The sequence below is a fragment of the Epinephelus lanceolatus genome, chromosome 3 (assembly GCF_041903045.1).
Source record: "Epinephelus lanceolatus isolate andai-2023 chromosome 3, ASM4190304v1, whole genome shotgun sequence".
Taxonomy (NCBI): Eukaryota; Metazoa; Chordata; class Actinopteri; order Perciformes; family Serranidae; genus Epinephelus; species Epinephelus lanceolatus.
In genome coordinates this window covers 29127201-29143392 of record NC_135736.1, presented here as the reverse complement: position 1 = coordinate 29143392, position 16192 = coordinate 29127201, and the positions used below count along the sequence as shown (strand labels likewise).

The following is a 16192-nucleotide window of genomic DNA, read 5'->3' as shown; positions in this document are numbered from 1 at the left end:
ACATTCATATTTTTTTGTCGTCTTCTACCAAACAAGTCCCACTCCCTTTAAAATGCTGACAGTAGCCAAAAATACAGAAATTTTGTTGAATAACTAAAACCCCATCAGTCAGAGTTAGAAGCTTATTAAGGAAACTAGTTTGGCCACAAGTTTCCAGCGGAACAAATATAACTCAGTAGTAACATGACACAGCAATAACCCTGCTGATGAAACGGTCAAAGCCTCGCAAACAAAATTAAACTTCATCAACAGAGTTGTTTCCACATCTTTGTGAAGTGCTCTAAAAAACACAACAGCAGTGTTTGAGCGTACCATATGATATCTGTGCAATCACTGTACATATCTGATTAAAGACAACAAGCAGTACTTTAAGTGCTACTTTATTATTGGATGCTTAAACAGGTCATCAGACAGGCACAAAAATACTCTTATTTACATCTACGTTAAAAACAGAACTTTTAAAAACAGACAGTTGAATGTGAGAAAACTTGGCAAAATAAACTTTGGCAAATTTTCTGTTTGTGAATCTTTAAAATGTTAATGAAACCGATATTAGACACAGTAATGTTGCTTCTAAGTTTAACTAAACCTTTGACCTTCAAATAATCTGTAAGTGAAGTTAAGATCAACTTGTAAATGTCAAAAAAACTATTTAAATGTATATGAAATGATTGTGTTTAATCAAAACCATCTACTCCAGTTGAAAAATGGGACTAAATGGTGCTAACCTCGTCCCTGTGAGCATGCTCACTAAGATCTACGTTCAAGGTGCTGCTACAAGCTCTTAGTCTTGACACAGATGTAACTCAAATTCAACAGGTGTGACACAAAGTTAAAAAAATAAAATATGCAGTCAGTCTTCATGTTGGGAGTGGATGGGTTTGATGTCCTGGAACCTTTAAGCAGCATCACTGACAGAGACAATTGGTAAACTGGAAACCAGTGATCATGATCAGTCATCAAAAGGAACTGGACAGGAAATCCCAGTTGTTCAGCCCAGTTTGGACACGAGTACAGCAGCAAATGTCTTCTCCTTCCTTCAGGCATGTAGGTCACTCAAGTGGACTCTTCCTGAGCTTTTGGAGCACTATGGTCCAAGAGAATAAAGAAATGGGTTAATACGGTATCAGCTGTGTGGTGTAGCTGAACGCTTCAATGTTACACTGGGTGCCATGTTCCTTTTGTACACCAAACATGGTTGCTGTAGTTAATCTCGAGTCAATCCCACATACACTGTGTCCTGATGCTTACCCATACAGCACCAAATGTGTATTAATAGTCCCCAACAAAACATTTTACTGCAGTTTAATAAAATCTGCTGAAAACTCAAATTGCCGGCTGTTTTAGAAATGACTTTAAAAATGGCACTATAAACTTGAACTTAAAAGGTTAAAGGAGCAGTGTGTAGGATTTAGGGGGCGTTATCAGCAGAAATGAAAAATAATAATTTTAATTTCTTTAGTGTATTACCTTACCTTAGATTGAGTCATTTTTATCTACACAGGGAGCATGTCCTCCATGTTTCTACAGTAGCCCAGAATGGACAAACCAAACACAGGCCATAGATAGGGCCATTTGCTTTTTCGCATTGGCCACTGTAGTTAGCAGCCCCTGGGTAAACTACCTGTGATTTTCTCCCACCGATGTGTCTTCAGGAATCTTCTCTTTGTCCGTCTCCTGCCTCTTCTCCTCGGGGCTGATATCACCATTTGTCATCTTGTCTTTAGGCGGTGCACAGAGAGACACACAGACTCAGTCAGACAAAACATAACTACACAACCTACAACACTGCAGAGAGGAGACCTCACAGGAGCATGTGATGACACATGCTGAGCTCCAGACCTTAGTGAGATAAACTCGATTTTCCATCCATTTGCCATGCCTTGGAGTGAAAGAGAGACCTTTCACGGTGTCACTACTTTTAGTGGAAATATAGTACGTGTATAATTATAACAAGCTGATGGAGCAAGGATGTGGCTCCGGACCTCTGATTACACTCAGTGTTCCTACTGAGAAAGTCAACCACAGAGATCCTATGATGTCCTCCTGGAAGGGATAAAATAAACTGAATGAAAGCTTCAATGTCTCTGTTGTCTGGCTGGTTTTCATATTTGACTCAGCTGGTCATACTTAATTTACCAATAACCAGCAGACAAAACCTAATTTATGACATAACTTATGACCCTGCCATCTCTCACAGTCCTAACTGTACTAATGTGCTAAAATATGACCAGCCTTGAAGATCGCTTACTTTTAATCTTTCTCTTTATATCATGAACATTTTATACAAAAATCATAATCATCAATAATGATAGCTAGCAAAGAATGTGTGTCTCGAGACCTCAGCCTGTGAATGGCCTTAATGTGTATATAATTATTAAGTACTGAAAAGTATTAAAAGTTGACATCAATTGCTATAGTGACGATAACCGTGATCACTGGAAATGAAATATTGCTATCATGTTAATAGTACACATATGATGGGGTGTCGGTGGCTTAGTGGATAGAGCAGGCGTCCCATGTACAATGCTGTTGCCGTAGCGGCCCAGGCTCGACTCCAACCTGTGGCCCTTTGCTGCATGTCACTCCCTCTCTCTCTCTCCCCCTTCACACTTGTCTGTCCTATCAAATAACGGCTAAAATGCCCCAAAAAATATCTTTAAAAAAATAAATAAATAAATAAATAATACACATATGATAATATCATGTAAATAATTCAAGCCTCTTGAATACTTTTTGTTACCTTCTGTTTGTGCATTATCTCCCTCCTTCAACACCATCTTGTTGTCTTTTTACTATCCAATAAGTGTAATTGCTGTTCGTATGCTTCTATACAGTTATGGTTACAGACTCTCTTCACCTCCCTACACGCATATTTTGGGTGTTATTCATTTGCTCCCCAAAAAAGGAGGCAAAATGCACAATAAACAAAGATAATTTATTTTCATGCTTTTTTTTGTTTATATTTTCTTTAGATATCACAGTAATAGTGTTATTGTTAACTCCTTCAGTGTCACAACATCGCAGGATTTTCCTAAAAAACAATGTATAGTCTCATACAAAAGTAATCCCTCTCAATCAACACTTATGACCCAGTAGCAGTGTGTGGTGGTGTATTTCCTGCCCTGTGTTTCCTCTGCTCTGCCATATAGGGTTGTGCATCGCCAGAGTGCTCAAGTAAGGTCAGGGCTTTATAAAAAAAAAGGTAGCAACTAGATGCCAGATTGTAAGCAACAGGCATCTGAGAGATACAGCAGTGATAAACACAAATAAATCAAGGTGAAACAACAAACAAGAGTCAACCTGATGAGCGTGTCTACAAACAGTAACTGACAATCATCCATAATATACCTTAAACAACATTGTAATGCAAAGTTTGGCATATTTTGTTAAAAGAAAGAGTTAAAACATGTTTGTATTTCCCAACAAAGGTATTGTTATACATGTACATACATTTTAGTAATGAAACTCAGGTATTGTTTTGGCACAGATAAACAAATTTTGAAACTATACCAAGACTGAGTGATATCAAGTATGTGTGTGTGATGCAAGAAGGCCCACGCTTGATTGTTGAACACTGAAAACATCAACTACAGGGTAAATCTTATGAATGAAGATTAGGGTTGGGTCGGTTCCCGGTAATACCATTTCGGTCCGGTACTCCGTCTTGGACCGGGTTTTATTTTTTGAGACCGACCGGACCGCATACTCGGACAGAACGTGTGCAGAACGTACGCGGAGCGGACGCCACAGAGGTCCACCCGGTAAAAGTGGACGTCCGCAAGCCCTGTGCGCGCAAAGCATGACCGTGCGGACTCCGCTCTGCGCACCAGCGTCACACAAAAGACTGTTCGGCATGTATTTTTCACATCGTGGGGATTTTTCACGGACATTTTTACACGGAGTCAGCTCCGCTTGTAGTACGCCCGAGTCTGTGAGCACCTGTGTCTGCCTCTTCACCAAGCGCACAGTAAGCAGGAGAGAGAGGGGGGTGGGGCGGGGATTGAGCTAGGAGGTGCGAGTGCGCATGCGCCTCTGCTGTAGCCTGGAGTTTGTTTAATAGTGACGGGGACAATTTTGTCTCGACGAAATCAAAGAATGTGCCACCATGGCAACACTTTGGCTTTGAGCCAGACGAAGGAGGCAACCCTTGTTTGCACTGATTGACTAAGCTGCAAAATTTATTTGTAAGGAATAAAAGAAACAACTTGTTACTGTCACTCTGTTGTCCTAAGGTCGTTTTTTATTTTAAATGAGTCAATTGCGCCCCCAAGTGGCGAAAATCCGCTATTACCAACTTGATGTGGTTTTCTCCAAAAACCGGACCGTTTTTTTTTCCTCATACCGACCCAACCCTAATGAAGATGAATAAAGTTCTATTGACTGGAAAAAAAAACCTCCCCTCAAAACTCTGACCAGTAAAATAGTGTAGCTGTTTTAGAGGAGCCTCTAACACCAAAGACACCAAGCTGTATCAAATTAATTTTAACAAGGGACACGAAAGCAAGAGAGCAGTGGTAAAGGTTGTGAGTTGGTTAGATGGAGAGCTGCAGGTAACAGATGCTCACTTCGGTCTGTGTGAACTTCAATATTCGTGATACACTCAGTGCAGTTATCCAAACTGTGTGGAAACCCAGCCTTAGTTACACCATTGAACACACACACAGAGGGAGCCAGTGTCTTAAAGAGTCAAAACTATTCTCTCGTGATCAAACTCTTTTCTTGTTCACCTATGAGTTATAATCATCCCTTGGACCAGTAATACTAAACCATGATGAACCATGCACCCATGTGAGCTAAATGCTAAATTGAAACAAGCAGCTACAATGAAATAGAAAGGTCCCTTAAGGACAAACTAACAACTTCCTGTCTACATTATATGCTGTAACAGTTCACTGTAGGGAGTTAGAAATGACTAGTAATGAAGTAACTGAATCTTTAGTACATAGTACCTGTGGTGTTTTCCTTGGCTTGTTCCACTCTCTTCAGCGCTCCTTTCTTGGCCTCCTCGTGCTGCCGTTGTTCAGCTAAAGACTTGTTAAGCACCTGGCTGAGCACACAGTCGCCTTCTCCAACCAGGAACATGCTCTTAAACTTGTTGTACAACATGGTGGCCTTGTCCATGATGTCCTGGCTGGCCTTGAATCTGCGAATCTAAAACATAGGGAAAAAATCCACACATATCACCACTTAATAAAGTGGTTGGACACACACTTTGATTGCTCTATTTAAAAACAGTCGTACTTTAAATGGATTTTGGATGAGTGAGTGTACCTTTTTCAGTGTGGCAATAAGTTCGCTGTGTTTCTGCAGGTGCTGGGTCGTCACTTGAAGGGCACCGATCTCATCTAAAGCATCCAAGCACTTCTTCACATCCTGGTGAGGAGAAAGTCATGGATAAGAGTGGCATTGAAGCAAGCGAGAAAGATGTGTAGGAATTTAAAAGTAAAAAAAGAAAAAAAAAAACAATTATCAAACTTAATCATCTATCCATTCATTTTAATCTGATTATTCGGGACCAGGTCAAGGGGGCGCAAGGCTAAGCGAAGTACTCCAGACGTCCCTCTCCCCAGTAATGCTTTCTAGCTCCTGCTAGGGCATCCAGAGGTTTTCCCAGGCCAGACAAGATATATAATCCCTCAAGCATGTTGTGGGTCTACTCCTGGGCCTCCTAACAGTTGGACATGCCCAGAAAACCTCTATCACGAGGAGCCCAAGAGGCATCCTGAGCAGATGCCCCAACCACCTCGACTGGCCCCTCTCGACGTGGCTCTACTCTGAGCTCGCTTCACATGTCTCAGCTCCTCACCCTATCTCTAAGGCTGAGCCCAGCAATCCTTTGAAAGAAACTCATTTCAGCCGCTTGTATCCATGATCTCCTTCTTTCAGTCACTACCCAAGGCTCATGACCATAGGTGAGGGTTGGAACATAGGTGGACCAGTAAATCGGAGCATGGCCTCTCGCTAAGCTCCGTCTTCACCACGACAGTCTGGCAAAGCAAAACCCCCTGTCCATCTTGCGCTCAATTTTACCCTCACTCGTGATCAAAACCCTGAGATAATTGAACTCCTCTGCTTGGGGAAGTAACTCTCTCCCAACCCAGAGGGGGCAAGCCACCATCGTCTGGCTGAAAACCATGGTCTTAGACTTGGAGGTACTGACTCTCATCCCGACTTTTTCCACGGCCAGGACAGAATCTGCATTACTCCTCCTCAATCCAAGGTTTGACAATCGGTCCTTTCCTGCACCCTGGAATAAACTTTCCCAGGGAGGCTGAGCAGTGCGATACCGCGCTGATTTCTGGCCCCCCTTTTAAAAAAAAAACAGGAACCACCACCTCGGTCTGCCACTCAAGAGGCACTGTACCTGACCTCCATGTGACAATGAAAAGGCATGTCAGCCAAGACAGCCCAACAATCTCAAGACCCTTCAGCATCTCTGGGCAAATCTCATACACACCTGGTGCCTTGCCGCCAAGGAGCTGTTTAATTATCTCAGCAACCTCTGCCAGTGATATGGGCCAGGGTGTCTTGATGGCCAGATTCAAACTTAATCATGATGTATTACAAACAGTCCTCTACATTTACGGTCTGTCATTAAAGACAACCAATGTCGCAGACACTGTGAAAGATAACAGCGTCTTGACTCTCATGTTGCCGACGTACCTCCGTGGCCCAGTTTCTGTAAATTCATGACAACTAGGGCCATAACGGTACATGTATTTGTGTCGAACCGTTCGGTACGTGACTTTCGGTTCGGCACGACCCTGTACCGAATTATTGGCCGCAGGATATTATTTTATTTTATTTTAATTCCGTTTTTGTGAGCCGAACCATTTCAAATATCTAGTTCCCCGACGGACATAATTGAGTGACGGATCGAGTCCCGTAAACCTCCGCTTTCACTTTGTGCAGCGCATTCTTGCATTTTGACAACATAGCAAGTGAGCCTGACGAACCTGAAGACCCACCCGCAAACCTTAAGTCCTCCGTTTGGGAACACTTTGGTCTCAGGGTAAAATACGAAGATGCAAATAAACAAGTGGACAAGACAAAAGCAGTGTGCCGACACTGCAGAACAGCGGTCGGGTATGTACTTGGAAACACGTCTAACATGCTACCGCATCTAAAGCGACACCACCCGAGTTTGAACGTTAACCGGCACGACTAGAAAAAGCAATCTGGTGCAATCTACGATATCGTCGTCGTTTAAAAAGAAAAAGCGTTTCCCTGACCATTGCGCTAAAGAAATAATCAACGCCATTGGAGTTGAGTAAAATTGTTTAAGCTGCACTTTAGATAAAAGCATGTTTTGTTTACTGCACTTTAACAGAGTGGGAAAGCTAAGTAAGTTCCTAGTAAAACTGAATCTGAGCAGACTTTAAAGCTGACCAGCTGCACTATACTTTTTATTTTAAATGAATAAAACTGTTAAAGCAGAAATGTATATTTATATTTTTCATTCAAAAAATGTGTTAAAAAAACAGCAGGATTTTATTTTTCACTTTTATATTTCTATTTTCATTCAAACAATGTGAAAAAGCAGGATTTTATATATATTTGTTTCATTCAAAAATTGTGTAAAAAGAGTTAACTGCTGTGGTGGTATGTTTTAATAAGGTTACCAATAAGTAAAAGATATTTAATAGTTGTCTATTTTTTTCATTACTGTACCGAGAGAAAAAAAAAAACAAAAAAAAAAAAAACACGAACTGTGACTTGTGTACTGAGGTACGTACCGAACCGAGATTTTTGTGTACCGTTACACCCCTAATGACAACGTCTCCTATGTCAGAACTGTGCAACTATGGATCTGTGATTCACCAAGTACAGTGGTCTATAAGGATGTGAGTCACAGGCTGACTACCAACACAAGGGATTCTGGGACACATGAAATACACGAAGATGAATAATATTTAGATGAAATGATCCTACTACATACTTCACAGAGATGAAACCCTGAGCTGCAAATTGAGAGTCTGAGCATTTTGTCTTTGTTAGTTCAGTGCATGAGGGTGAAAAGGAACAAACATTGATTCACAAAGGTGTCAGTGTAGAAAGATGGACTTGGAAGAGAATATGTAGGTGTACGTTATTTAATCTGACAGTGGAGAGCACAACTTACAGGGTTGTCAATTTTCAGCGAAATCTTGATCTCACTGTGCAGTCGCTGGAGCTTCAGGTCAGTTGATATTTCTGTGGAGAAGAGAAGAGAAAATAAAACATTAAGGTGGAAATACTTTCGATTGCATCACTGTTTTTACAGATTTTAAATCAAGGGTGAATTTAAGGATTATATCTGTTTTTTGGGATACACAACAACCTTTTACTACTGCGTAAATTTGTTTTAATCTGGCTGAAGCAATGTGCTTCGACTTGTTGGAAATGTCACTCAAAGACACAGAAGAACTAAATTCCAGTCCGAATACTTGACCCTTCATTGAGCTGTCACAATGTCAGACTGCGGCACAAAATTAAAACAGCCTGAAGATTAAGTTTCAGCAGCACTGAATATGGACACTACCTTACATTTAGTCAGGCAAAAACCTGATAAGGATCAATTGTGAAAATGCTGAGGGGGTCATATTACAGCTACAGCGGGTCATTTTATGAGTTAAATTTGCTCAAACTGTCACTACATATGAAAGACGTGCATAAGACGGACAGTCTGCGAAAAAAGCATGTCCCTCCTCCTCTTTCTACTGCCTCTAATGGCATTTGCAAGAATCCACTGCGGCAACAACCGAACACGCAGCTGTCGATCATGTCAATCACTGCACATGAACTCTGGTCAAACTGTCAGAGTAGGCAGCGCTGATCAAATATGGATAAAGACTCTTTTACTGCATTGTCCATTTCTCACCTGAAATATTTCCAGAAACATATTTAAGTGTACTGTTAAGCTGTAAAATAAGAGTTTGCTCTGCCACTGTGTACCGGCCAGACCAACTTTCTCATTTTACAGCGTTACATTACGTTGACCGGTTGCATTTTGATATTTAAGCTACAGTAGTGTTGTAGTGCTCAAGATCTGTTCTAGTCCCGAGACGGGTCTCAGAATCACTCTGTGAAGGTCTTGGTTTCATCCTTTCTCAGACAAAGAGGACTTGGGATTTCAGTCTGGTCAAGACCATAACTGCGGGGATATCAGCAAAGAAAATATCCCGTACATAAAATTCACCTCTGCAATGCCTTTTCATTATTTTATCAAGATATTTCTCATGACACACTTATACATACAGCAAAGTAGAAACCAAAGCACGAAGCTTGGTGTGCAGACATAGTCGTTTTCTGCTCTGCCAGATGTTTCTTTGGTCCAGCACCCACTCCACTGGACGTTGGGATGTGCATCTCTTTTCTACTGTTTTTGACACTTATACATATGAACATATACAGTATGGCAGTGAAAAAGATGAGGAAGGAGGAATCTTCCTTTGTTTTCAGTGGGTGTTTTAATGGGAATGTGGATGTTTCAGATCAGTTGAAGGAGTGTTAATAGTTTGCATGTTCCACCTTTTATCATACATGTGTCATGCATTGTGGGACTCGCACTGGTCTGGTCTTGGTCTTGACTCGGTCTCGGTTTAGGTGGTCTTGACTACAACACTGAGCTATGCAACTCTCTACTCACCCTTTTTCTTGGCGCCTGTCCTCTCTTCATTTTTCTTCCCGTCATCTTTGTTTGTCCTGCAAGACAAAATAACCATACCATGTCAGAAACATATCCATTCCTCTAATGATTTTTTGAATTTATGTATATCATAATATTGGCTGATAAATAAAACAAGATTTATTTCATATTCCACTTAATATTCAAATTATTTCTTGAGTTAAAATGCAACATTTTCTGATGATTCCTTCTCAAATGTTAACTTCTCTCCCCATATAACTGTAACTTAAATACTTTTGGATTGTTGGCTGATGGTTGGGCCAGAATAAGCAACAAGAGGACATCATTTCAGGCTCTGATAACTCGATAGACATCATATGTATACGTACTCTCTCAATTCATCTGCTTTCCGCCGTCGCACATCTTTGTCCACTTCTGAGTTTTGGTGTTTCTTTCTGCCTTTGTTTTTCTGAGGATAGAAGAAATCAAAAATCACATTCATGAAATCATCATACTGACTGTTCATACAAATCTCTAACAAGGAGGCATCGTGTTGGACTGGACACCTGCCTCTTCATCATCAGAGCCTGAGGAGCCCTCTTCCTTCTTCTTCTTCTTGGCATCAGGCTCCTTCCCCTCTGCCTCCTTTCCTTTGCTGTCCTCCTTCTTTCTCTTATCCTCCTCTCCACTCTTGGACTTGTCTTCTGCTGCCCTCTTTCTCTTTCTCTCCGACTCAGCAGTCTCCCTAAATGTGAGAGAAGGTGTCTGTGAAGAGGCTATGGGGTGTCAAATTAACAAACTTATGATAAAAAAAATACATATGATTGGCATTATTGTCTTCTTTGCCCACCATCAGGAAAAAGGCTGTGTACAAGCAATAAACTTATGTGAGAATTCTGTGTGTACGTGGTGTGTTCATGTTAATGTGGTTACATTTCACTTCCTGAGCCTTGCTGTTCCTGCTGCTGCTGCTGGAGCAAAAGTAACTTTTCACTTTTGGGCTTCCTGCCTCGTCGTTTAGGAGCCTCTGCAGCTGGTCACACGGACACAAAAACACACACCACAAATCCAGTTAATGCAAAGGAGAGCTGAATGACTGAATGAAAGATTTCCACTGACAGATGAAATCTAAAATTTGATATGGTGACGATGTCCTACAATCTCACGCTGCAAAATGTCACTCATATTTTTTCTAAATGTATATATCCATGGCATCTCCTGTGTACCTGTACCTGTCTCATTATTGCTCTCTCATACAATCTCTCTCATCTGAAATAAGCCTGAACTTTCTAACATTATTTATGTCAATAGCACAAAGCCATTAAAGGAATACTTCACCCAAAATGACCATTTGTAAATCAATTAGACATGCTGTGTTACCTTGAATTTGTGAAGAAAACTTTGTTTTTCTCGCATAACTCCACAGAAAACAGCGAACATACTGATTTACTGATTGACTGGCGACCACGTTTAAGAGCAAAACTATGTCAAAACATCCATATACACACTCTCACACAACTCGTGCAGTATAATCCGAGTCTCATTTATCCAGTCGTACTCAAATACATAAAATTTGAGGACTGGCTTTGAAGAGAGCATAGATAAGTTTAATTTTCAGTTCAGTTTTTAATAGTAGGGTTTAAGTGAAAATGCGTGTATCTGGGAAGTACTGAGCATATGACTGGATAAATGAGACGTGTGTTATACTGTGCAAGTTGTGCGAGAGTTCGTAAATGGATTATTTTTTCGTCATTGTTAAACGTGTCCCCTAATCAATTAGTATGTTCACTGTTTTCTGTGAGAAAAACAGGTTTTCTACCCAACTCAAGGAAACACAGCTGACTAACTGATATACAAATGGTGATTTTATGGGCAAAGTATTCCTTTAAACAGCATTATTAGTACTAACATAACAGGGGACACCGATTACCTGAGGGACTAACAGGACTGGCAGGTGCATCCTGTTTTTCAGTCTCCTGCTCAACATCACTCTGGGGAAAAAATATAACACACCATCTTATACGTTTCCTGCAAACCATTATTTATAGATTATATTGACACACTAAAAGTAAACCCATTAATAAAAATTACAAACCTTTTTCTTTCTTCCTCGCTTGGGTTTAGGAGCATCTGTGGATTCTTTCTGTGCAGCACCCTGAAATCAACAGCTTCTGTTAATTCTCATTAATATAGCACCAACATCTGCTGAAGTGAAAGCCAAGTAATCACGTCAATTGGACAATTAGATGATTGGATTGCAATCGCTTGACAAGAACAATTTAAATGTGTGAATCAATAGCACCATCTAGTGTGTAGCTGTGGCATTACAATCTGCAGTAATGAATGTGCCAGTGTTTCATTGAGAATAACTGTGTCCAAACTCCACACACACTCATTGTACACAATATAAACTGATACTTGAAGTGTGTACAGTTTTGGCAGTTCATACACATAATTAACTTTTTATCTCTGCTTTTTTAAATGCTTTCTTTTTGAGGGGGCTTGTTTTTCAATATTTTGTTTGTGGGTCTGTTTCATTCCCATTTGAATTATTACTATTATTATTTTTGTAGCAGTGAGCTTCACTGCCTTTATGCATTTTGGAACAATAGTGTAAATAACCAGCATGTGTTTTTGGTATTCATACTAACGTTTGGGTATATTAAGTGTTTACAGTAAGGATTTGGGACACAGTTTATGACTTGTTAAAATATTAATAGACAACAGAAAACAAAGAAGAGTCCGTCTCATCCTGAGCAAAAGACATTAAGACATAAACAACTTACCTTTCTCCGCAGCACACAGAAAGCCATGCAGAAACAAAATAAAATCAACTAATTGCAAACAGTAGATTTGTGAATATGTGGACAGGGAGAGGCAGGAAATGGAAAGCAATAATTAAAGTTGTCAGGGTGGTCTCAGAGAGGTAAACAGAAGAAGGAAACCAATTATTTTTCTCATCTTCACACATGTCCCAAACCTAAATCAATTTGATCCAGAGCCAGCTGTGCTTACCAGATATTATTCAGTCTTATCAATCATTTTTGTGGCAACACAGGGACGATTTTCTCAGATAATCATTTATCACCTCAGTGGTGTTAACACAGAAAAACCCAGAGAAGGCACTCTAATAAAAACATCAAGCACCAACTGATGTTTGTGGCCACCGACAAGAACTCTGAGTCAAACAGAAAACACACCACCGGCTGGAAAAAACCACCAAGTGTCACATGCTTTCCAATGGGGAGGGGGGTGGGGCGACCTGCGCCGCTTTATGGGATCCCAGCATGCAAAGTACGTACATCCTGGTTCTGAGGACCCTGCTCAGAGATCAGAGACCCTTCCTCCTCCTCCTCCTCCTCCTCCTCCTCCTCCTCCAACTCCACATTCTCTTTCTCCTGCTCAGCCTCACTTCCTGGAACCTGAATGCACCCAAGACACAGCATAGGACGCAGTGTGGTGGGGTAAACGAGTCTTGAAAGGGAGAAAAGTTAGCGAGTATCCGTCTGTTCCACACATTACTCTTAGCGTACAAGCCTTTTAATCTATCAATACAGAATGACACTGTTACTGTTGTAATTTATAAAGCTATTGCCTGCACTGATGTGGAATTCAAAGTGACGCAGACACACATTAGAGAAAGATTAGAGGAAAAAAAGCAAAAGAAAGAAGCTGACAACACAGGAACAAACCCTTCGGGTGTCAATGCAGTGAAGCAACTGTGTATATATCTATTTGTCAATGATACATTTGAAGGGCTAAAACTTACTTTGGGTTTTATCCCCTTGTTATCTGCTTCCTCCCCTCCTTCTGGGCCGCTGTCCGAATCCTTTTCAGTGAAAGATTCAGGGGGGACCGGCTTTAAACAAGCACAAAATTCAGTTAAATGAAACAAATTAGCAAAAGCACAGTAACTAAGATGCTCTAAACCAGCTATTTTTGTTTACCCCAACTTCTCTCAGGTAGCTTAAAACTACTACAAGTATAAAACATTTACTGTATGTTTAGATAGCCAGGGGAAGAAGCCAAGTGAGGATAAAATTAAACACAAAAGCACTCATAAAAAAAACTCTCAAAAACTCAGGGAGGTATAACAGAATGTGAGGTACAGTCAATCCAAGCCTGAGGCCAACGACTGGAGGATAAAGACTGAATAATGTCTCTGGAGGAGATATAGAGAAGAAAGATGTACCTTTGGTGCAGTGAGCTCAACCTTTGGGTTGTTCTCAATCTCCCACAATCCTTCATTGAAGCCTTTCCTCTTGTTGGGCTTGGCGTACTTGTCTTTGTTGGGCTGGTATGGAAAGATATCTTTGGGGCCCAGAAATGCTCTGTTTGAAAGAAGATAATTCAGAATGTCTGTTCATTTAAAACTTTCTAAAGTATTAAAAATGTAGTGTGTGTTTGCAGCAGCACACAGACACAGGTAACACTGTTCAGCCAATCATCAACATTTACAAATCTACAGAAACACCTCCAACAGAACACAACTCCATAACTCAATAAACTAAACTGGGTAAAAGTGCTTTATCAATGTAACAATTCACTATTTAAAATGTCTATTTGTGCATACAATTTAAAAACTCTTACCCTTGGAATAACCACTGTCGCTTACTCACTCACCCAGGAAGATTTATAAGTACACTGAGACACGTGTTTGATGCATTTCAGTGCATGAGGGAAAAAAAGCTTGCCACAAAATTCTTCAATTTTCTGATTTTCCAACACTTTAACATGTAAGTCATATTGGAAGTCCAGTGTGTTGTGGTAAATTTTGCAAGGAGGACTTAAAATTTAATATGCAATTGGCTTTTTTCTCCACATTTTTTAAGGGCAACACACTTGTCTCTATCTGTTTTAACCATATAACAATGGATTTATCTTTTCCTGCATTGCCTGCAATACCTTCTATTTGTTTTGACCACTTAGACCTATGAAATATTAAAGATCGATATCAAATGGTACTTTATCTTATGTGGGCCCATCAAAGTAAAGGACACAACAAATAGTTAGTGGCTGGTTACTCACGTTTCATGGGTGCCAAAGAAGAAGATGGGGAACTTGATATTAGACGGCTTCACAGCACCATCTGGGACTTCATCAATCTGGTAAACAAATGAGGAAAAATATATATTTATCCACAGCCGTGAATGACAAATCAAAAGTCACTGTGTGGGTGTGTCTGTGGTTTTGGTCTGTGGAGTGGATGTGGGTTATTTGCTCACTTCTGGTGGATGGGTGTTTGCACATGCATTTAATTTTAATCACATTAACTTTAATTGTAATAAAATGTTGTATAACAGTACATGTGCCCATGATGAAGGCCCCTACTCACCCTTGCAGGCCAGTGTGGATAGCCCTTCATCTTGGCAAAGATCAGATCACCAGGTTTCCAATCTCGAGTCATGCTGGATGTGTTAGTTGGCTGAAAAGGGCAGGCAAAATTAACTTGATACACACCTTTACAGATCTGCTATGCAACTCACATCATCCATATTAAAGTGCATCTGCTCAGGCTTGTAAAACGTGTACAGTACACATCCACACTCAAGTGCCCCTCCCCCTGACCACCAGCCAACATCCTCTGGAGTCAACACTTCATTCAAACCTGACAGTCACATTCAGTGTCAGTAAAATGATCCTATATAACACACAGGCACTGAATGTACCCAAGCTAATGCCACTGACACTTGGCAGTGCACAGAAGCTAAGTTAACAAGCGTGAGCAGAGCAGGACGCCTCATCAACAAACACACACGATAGCTAGCTTGTAGCTATTAATTGCTACCGGAACTAGAACTGTCCCCTTCATTTCACTGACCTTCTGGTTTGTGCAGACGCCTGTAAGGAAGCCGAGTATCTGTTGTAATTTGGTAAAGTCTTCTAGCAGCAAAGTATCTTACCAGGAAAACACAACGCTTCTTCTCTCCTCTGTCGGATGCACGTTTTCCGCTCCCGCGCAGGACGTCGAAAGACTGTACCATTATATGTCCGGACGGGGGGAGTCTGTTTTTATTACACGTCATTACCTGTGTTTTCGTTTTTTTAAGAAGCAGACTCAAAAGCTTTAGCTACTTTAGGAAAAAAATAAATGTTTGTAAAGTTATATAGTGAGTCAAAATTACGCCAAATCTGATTTTGTGAGTGCATTATTTGTTACAGTACCTAGGCTGAGCATCTTCCGTACAAAGATCGTTCTACACCTGCATTTGGGTTGGAAAAAAAGTGGGCGTTGACTTCCACGCATGCGTTGTCAATTCAACATTTACAAACAAACAGCCACACTAAACGTCGTTGCTATACACATTTCTAGAGGTAAACTTACAATGACATCCTTTTTCTAAGAGTATCCGACTCATAACATAAACATGTAATGTACATTTGCTTAAATGTGTTTGTGTATCAGCGGTTATATCTCGGGTGGTCTTGGTACCTGAAAAAAGGATCAGAGTGGGAGCTCTGTAGCGGCTCCACTCTCATGTGTAGCACCCGGACTGATGCTGAGGCTGCAGGGTGCAGCTTCTATTATAACATGCAGGTTTATCCCGGGTCCAAGGCTAATGTCGGACTGGATTCATATTC

At 40.7% G+C, this 16192-nt stretch overlaps 1 protein-coding gene across 5 annotated transcripts; it reads right to left on the bottom strand.

The window, feature by feature from the left end:
* Positions 1-364: 364 nt before the first annotated feature.
* psip1a (PC4 and SFRS1 interacting protein 1a) lies at positions 365-15614 on the bottom strand. 5 transcript variants are annotated; one of them, XM_033625349.2, is made up of 17 exons: positions 15514-15614; positions 14946-15035; positions 14639-14715; positions 13803-13941; positions 13380-13469; positions 12913-13032; positions 11706-11765; positions 11541-11601; positions 10544-10643; positions 10181-10355; positions 10000-10079; positions 9632-9687; positions 8126-8196; positions 5275-5376; positions 4953-5154; positions 1625-1721; positions 365-1087 (listed from the first exon to the last, which is right to left on the bottom strand). In XM_033625349.2, exons 1-17 carry the CDS (start codon positions 15592-15594, stop codon positions 1057-1059), a joined length of 1632 nt encoding a protein of 543 aa, XP_033481240.2. In that variant the 5' UTR covers positions 15595-15614; the 3' UTR covers positions 365-1056. The 5 variants fall into 5 exon arrangements, with proteins under 5 accessions (XP_033481240.2, XP_033481241.2, XP_033481242.2 ...); XM_033625350.2 differs by having other exon boundaries at positions 10544-10637; XM_033625351.2 differs by having other exon boundaries at positions 15432-15574.
* Positions 15615-16192: the final 578 nt, after the last annotated feature.

Excerpts from the sequence above, each read along its gene's own strand:
- psip1a (XM_033625349.2), bottom strand. The coding sequence starts at position 15,594 with ATGGTACAGTCTTTCGACGTCCTGCGCGGGAGCGGAAAACGTGCATCC. Across the intron at positions 11,602-11,705 it reads AGCGAGGAAGAAAGAAAAAG|AGTGATGTTGAGCAGGAGAC; the intron begins GTTTGTAATTTT and ends TTTTTTCCCCAG. Across the intron at positions 1,722-4,952 it reads AGCCAAGGAAAACACCACAG|ACAAGATGACAAATGGTGAT; the intron begins GTACTATGTACT and ends CACCGCCTAAAG.